The sequence below is a fragment of the Apium graveolens genome, chromosome 2 (genome assembly GCF_009905375.1).
Source record: "Apium graveolens cultivar Ventura chromosome 2, ASM990537v1, whole genome shotgun sequence".
NCBI classification, from domain to species: domain Eukaryota; kingdom Viridiplantae; phylum Streptophyta; class Magnoliopsida; order Apiales; family Apiaceae; genus Apium; species Apium graveolens.
The window spans coordinates 16,234,501-16,240,015 of NC_133648.1; the positions used below are offsets into that span (position 1 = coordinate 16,234,501).

The 5,515-nt window shown below is 40.9% G+C and overlaps 1 protein-coding gene across 1 annotated transcript; it reads left to right on the forward strand.

Annotated features, from left to right (window-relative positions):
* Positions 1 to 579: 579 nt before the first annotated feature.
* On the forward strand, positions 580 to 1,032 carry LOC141685857 (uncharacterized). The gene has a single exon (XM_074490938.1). The coding sequence runs from the start codon at positions 580 to 582 to the stop codon at positions 1,030 to 1,032; it is 453 nt and encodes a 150-aa protein (XP_074347039.1).
* The last annotated feature ends 4,483 nt before the right edge of the window (positions 1,033 to 5,515 follow it).

A 5,515-nucleotide genomic window follows, 5' to 3' on the forward strand; every position in this document is an offset into this window, starting at 1 on the left:
CTTGGAGAAATTCGCCCTGGCTCTTGTGCACTCGAGCAGAAAGCTAAGGCAATATTTCCAGGGCCGGGAAATCAGGGTGATCACTAACCAACCACTGCGGAAAATCATTAATAAGCCAGATGCCTCTGGGAGATTAGTCAATTGGGCGATTGAATTGAGCCAGTTCAACATCAAATTTGTCCCAAGGACAACTATAAAATCCCAAGCGTTGGCCGAATTCGTCATGGAATGTACCTTTCCTGAAGTCCCGGAGACACCTAAAATCCAATCCGGAGAAGAAAAGGAGACTAGCGACCGAAATTCTTGGACATTACATGTTGATGGTTCGGCAACAGCCGAGAGGTCCTGGGTTGGCCTAATCCTCTCCAGCCCGGCGGATTCACAATCCAACAAGCCATAACCTTCATTTTCAGAGCAACAAACAACCAGGCTGAATATGAAGCTCTCCTCTCCGGACTCAGGCTAGCCAAATCCCTTGGGGTAAGACGTTTAACCATCTATAGTGATTCTCAAATCGTGGTAAGGCAGACCAGTGGTGAGTATATTACAAAGGATCCCAAACTTGCTCGATATCAGGAAATGGTGAGAAGTATCCTGGAAACCATCCCGGACTCGACCATCTTGCAAATAAACAGAGAAGAAAACGCGAAGGCAGATGAGCTGTCCAAGCTCGTCCAGAATACTTCAGATTTAAGCAGTTCGGTTTACTTTGAGGAGCTCGGCGCACCCAGCACCGACCGGCCCGAGGTATTATGTGTCAGCAGCCTGGACAACTGGATGACTCCATACATAGCTTATCTTAAGGACGGGACCCTGCCGGAAGACCAGAACAAAGCGCGATACCTCAAGTATAAAGCTGCTCGTTTCTTTCTGGAAGATAATCAGCTATACCAGCGAACCTTCTCGGCCCCGACTTTAAAATGCGTTGACCCGGACGAAGCAGATTATTGTCTCCGGGAGGTACACGAAAGAATCTGCGGAGATCATTTAGCCGCTAAAGCTTTAGCCTACAAAGTCATCAGACAAGGCTAATATTGGCCCACCATCCACGCCGATGTAGTTTCCTATGTGAAGAAATGCAGCAAATGCCAAAAGTTCAGCAACGTGCCAAAGCAAAGTTCAAGCCTCCCCGTGTCAGTCCTCTCCCCGATCCCATTCGCAGTCTGGGGAATTGACATCATGGGACCTTTCCCCCGAGCGAAGGGGGATTTGCGTTATGTGCTGGTGGCGATTCGATGCTTTAAATGCAATGAGTTGGGACACTTTGCCACAGAATGCAGGAAGCCAAAATAAGTTAGGAAGAACTCTTATGATTCTAATCAGAAGAGTAAATCTGAAAGGGCTTACCTGGCAAAGGGAAGAAGCTGGGATGATACTGACAGTGAAGATGAAGAAGTTGGGAATCTTGCTCTTATGGCTTGTGATGCAAACACCTTATCGTCAAGAAAAGAGGTAAAATTTACTGATGCTGAATTAGTTTATCATCTAGGAGGCTCCTTAGATTGTGCTCGTCGTGATAATGAAATGTTAACTCAACAAATCAAAGACCTTGAGAAAGAGGTCAATGAATTAAGACTTGTGCACATTAATCAAGATAAATTAAAAGAACAAGTATCTTTTCTAGAGAATAGAGTTGACTGTTATAGACAACTCGAAACTATTCTCAAAGACAAGATCACCGGTCTTGAGACTAAGGCCAAAGCTTACTTTAATTCTTGCTCTAAGGCTAAAGAGTTCTACAATAAGCAAGCTATTGATCAAACATCTGGAGTAGGTTATGATTATAATGTTGCTATTGGAGAATTAGGCATAAACTCCCCTCCTCATGTTTGTGCTAAAGGTAGGGAAGTACCACATGTGCTTAAGGGTGTTGATAAACCCCTCTATAAAAATCAATTGCTGAACCATTTGATGAGACCTCCTTTATTATTCAAGAAGAAATACGTGCTGAAGATCTTGCTAATGAGAAGGTTGTTTCCAAGTCAAGTGTGTCGAAAGTTCCAGTCAAAGTTGTGAAAATAACTAAGACTAACTCAGACACACCTGAGTTGGATAACAAAAATGCCATGCCTACCATGCATAAATTGCCTGTTGCTAATTTCTCTCATAAATTATGTGGTGTTCCTAATTGCATGTCTTGTGCTTTTAATTTGATGGTTGCTTATTTTAATGGTAAGCACGTTTCTAGTGATAAGACTACTCCTCGTCAGCATGTGAATAATAAGAAGCATAATAGGTCTAAGACTGCTAGTCCTCCTAAAGCTAGAAAGGAGACATTTGTGCCTAAGCCTAAACAAAAATTTGTCAAGGCTGTTTACAAGGTCAAATGTCCAGTCGTTGAGAAAGTTGAGAACATAAAAGTTAAGAATGTTGTTTTGCCTGATAAAGGCCAATTCTACAAGTATGCCGGACCCAACCAAGTTTGGGTTCCGAAGAAGGTCTAATCCATTTGTATTGCAGGGCATTAAACAGGTGGAACCGGTAGTGTGGATTCTTGACAGCGGATCATCAAGACATATGACCGGAGATAGAGCCCTGCTATCAAATGTGGTTGAGAAAGCTGGCCCAGTGGTTACCTTTGGAGATAACAGCAAAGGTCTAACTGAGGGATATGGCTGTTTGCAAGCTGGTAATGTTATCATTGAAAATGTGTATGTTGTGCAAGGACTTGAACACAATCTGCTTAGTATTAGTCAGTTCTGTGACAACGGCTACAATGTTTTATTCGACAAGCTGAAGTGTCAGATTCTGCACAAGAAAAGTGAAAAACCCTCCTTGATGGGAATCCGGAAAGGAAATTTGTTCGTAGCTGACATGAACTCTGGAAGCAATCCTGAAGTCAATTGTTTCTATGTAAAGGCATCTTCAGATGAGAGTTGGCTATGGCACATGAGACTTTCCCATCTCAATTTCAAATCAATGAATTCTCTTGTCAAGAGAGAACTGGTCAGAGGTCTGCCTCAGCTGGAATTCTCCCCAGAAGGACTGTGTGAGGCTTGCCAGAAAGGAAAGTCAAAGAAAGCAAGTCACAAAGGCACTGACACATCCTCCAAAACTGGTGTTCTTCAATTATTGCACATGGATATGTTTGGACCAGTTAATGTTCTTTTGATGTCAAAGAAGTGTTACTGTCTTGTGACAGTTGATGACTATTCCAAGTATATGTGGGTTTTATTCCTTCACTCTAAGGATGAAACACCACAAGTTATGATTGATCATATCAAGTTGATCGAGTTAGATTCTAATGTCTCTGTTAGAGCAATAAGGTCAGATAATAGAACAGAATTCAAGAATTCACTTCTCAATGGATTTTGTACAGACAAAGGGATTACCAGACAATTTTCAGCTCCTTGAACCCCTCAGCAAAATGGAGTGGTAGAAAGGAAGAATCATACATTGATTGAAGCTGCAAGAACTATGTTAAGTGAATCAGGTCTTCCAATGTACTTTTGGGCTGAAACTGTCAATACTGCATGTTATACTCAGAATCGAACTCTAATCAACAAAGACTTCATGAAAACTCCTTATGAGATTATGAATGAACAGAAACCTTCTATGAAATACTTTCATGTATTTGGTGCCAGATGCTTCGTGCTTAAGGATGGAGATGATCGTCGTGGTAAATTCGAGGCAAAGGCATATAAGGGTATTTTTGTTGGATATGGAAGAAGATCATACAGGGTGTATATCATTGATCAACACAAAGTAACTGAAAGTGTCAATGTTACATTTGATGACACTAAACTCCCTAGTATCCAAACCGAAGATCCTTCTGAGAAACTGAAGTTTGATGATATGTCAGATTCAGAATCAGAACATGATCAAGAACCTGAGGTTGTTGCTGATGAAGAACATGTTAATCATGATGATACTCAAGGTAATGGTGATGGAAACATTGGCAACAATGGAGATACCACTACTACTGACGAAGAATCATCAAGTCAACCTGACAACAACTCAGGGGGAGATGCTGAAGGATCAACTAGTAGGACACAACATCCCAATAAATTTCAAGGCAAATCATCAAGATCAAATCTTCCAAGACAGACTGTCTGGAATAAAACTCATCCTTTTGAATTGATTATTGGTGATCCAGATGTTGGAGTCAGAACTAGACGTGCTACTCCAAATGAATGTCTGTTCTCAGGATTTCTTTCTGAGATGGAACCAAAGAAGATTGAAGAAGCACTGACGGATCCAGATTGGGTGATTGCTATGCAAGATGAACTCAATCAGTTTGAACATCAACAAGTCTGGAAACTGGTACCTAGACCTACACACAAGAAAGCTGTTGGTACTCGATGGGTATTCAGAAATAAACTAGATAAAGATGGTGTGGTTACAAGAAACAAAGCAAGACTAGTAGCTAAAGGGTATTCTCAAGCTGAAGGCATTGATTATGATGAAACCTATGCTCCAGTGGCTAGACTAGAGGCCATCAGGATATTTCTGGCATTCGCAGCATTCTCAAACTTTAAAGTTTATCAAATGGATATCAAGAGTGCCTTTCTGAATGGAAAGCTGGATGAAGAGGTGTATGTAGAGCAACCTCCTGGTTTTGAAGATCCAGATCATTTGGATTTTGTCTACTTTCTTTTCAAGGCTATCTATGATCTCAAACAGTCTCCGAGAAAATGGTATGACACTCTCTCTGAATTTCTTATTGAAAATAGCTTTATTAGAGGTGTCATAGACAAAACTCTCTTTTCTAAGAAGCATAAGAATGATACTATATTAGTCCAAGTCTATGTGGATGATATAATATTTGGGTCTACTAATGATAATCTCTGTAAGAGATTTGCTAAGTTAATACACAGCAAATTTGAAATGAGCATGATGGGAGAGCTGAAGTTCTTTCTTGGATTACAAGTAAATCAAAGGTTAAATGGAACTTTTATTTGTCAATCCAAGTATCTCAAGGAACTCCTCAAAAAGTACAATCTAGAGGATTCTGCATCAGCAAGGACTCCGTCAACTACAGCTGTCAAGCTTGGACCATGTGAAAACTCCATTAAGGTAGATGTCACAAGCTACAGAGGTATGATTGACTCGTTACTCTATCTTACTGCAAGTAGACCAGATATTATGTATGCTACATGCTTATGTGCAAGGTTCCAAGCAGATCCTAGAGATATTCATTTCGTTGCTGTTAAACGAATCTCGAGATATCTTAAGGGAACACCAAATCTAGGTATTTGGTACCCTAAAGCATCTGGTTTTAACCTTGTTGGATATACAGATTCAGATTACGCAGGAAGTGTTGTTGATAGGAAAAACACCTCAGGGAGTTGTCAATTCCTAGGTAGCAGATTAGTCTCATGGTACAGCAAGAAACAACAAACAGTTTCCAATTCAACGGTCGAGGCTGAATATATTGCTACTGGAAGCTGCAGTGCTCAGATCTTGTGGATTAGGAATCAACTACGGGACTATGGCTCTGTATTGAACAAAATCCCTATTCTATGTGACAATACAAGTGTAATAGCCATCACCAACAACCCTGTGCAGCACACAA

Coding starts and splice junctions, on each gene's coding strand:
- LOC141685857 (XM_074490938.1), top strand. CDS start 580: ATGGTGAGAAGTATCCTGGAAACCATCCCGGACTCGACCATCTTGCAA.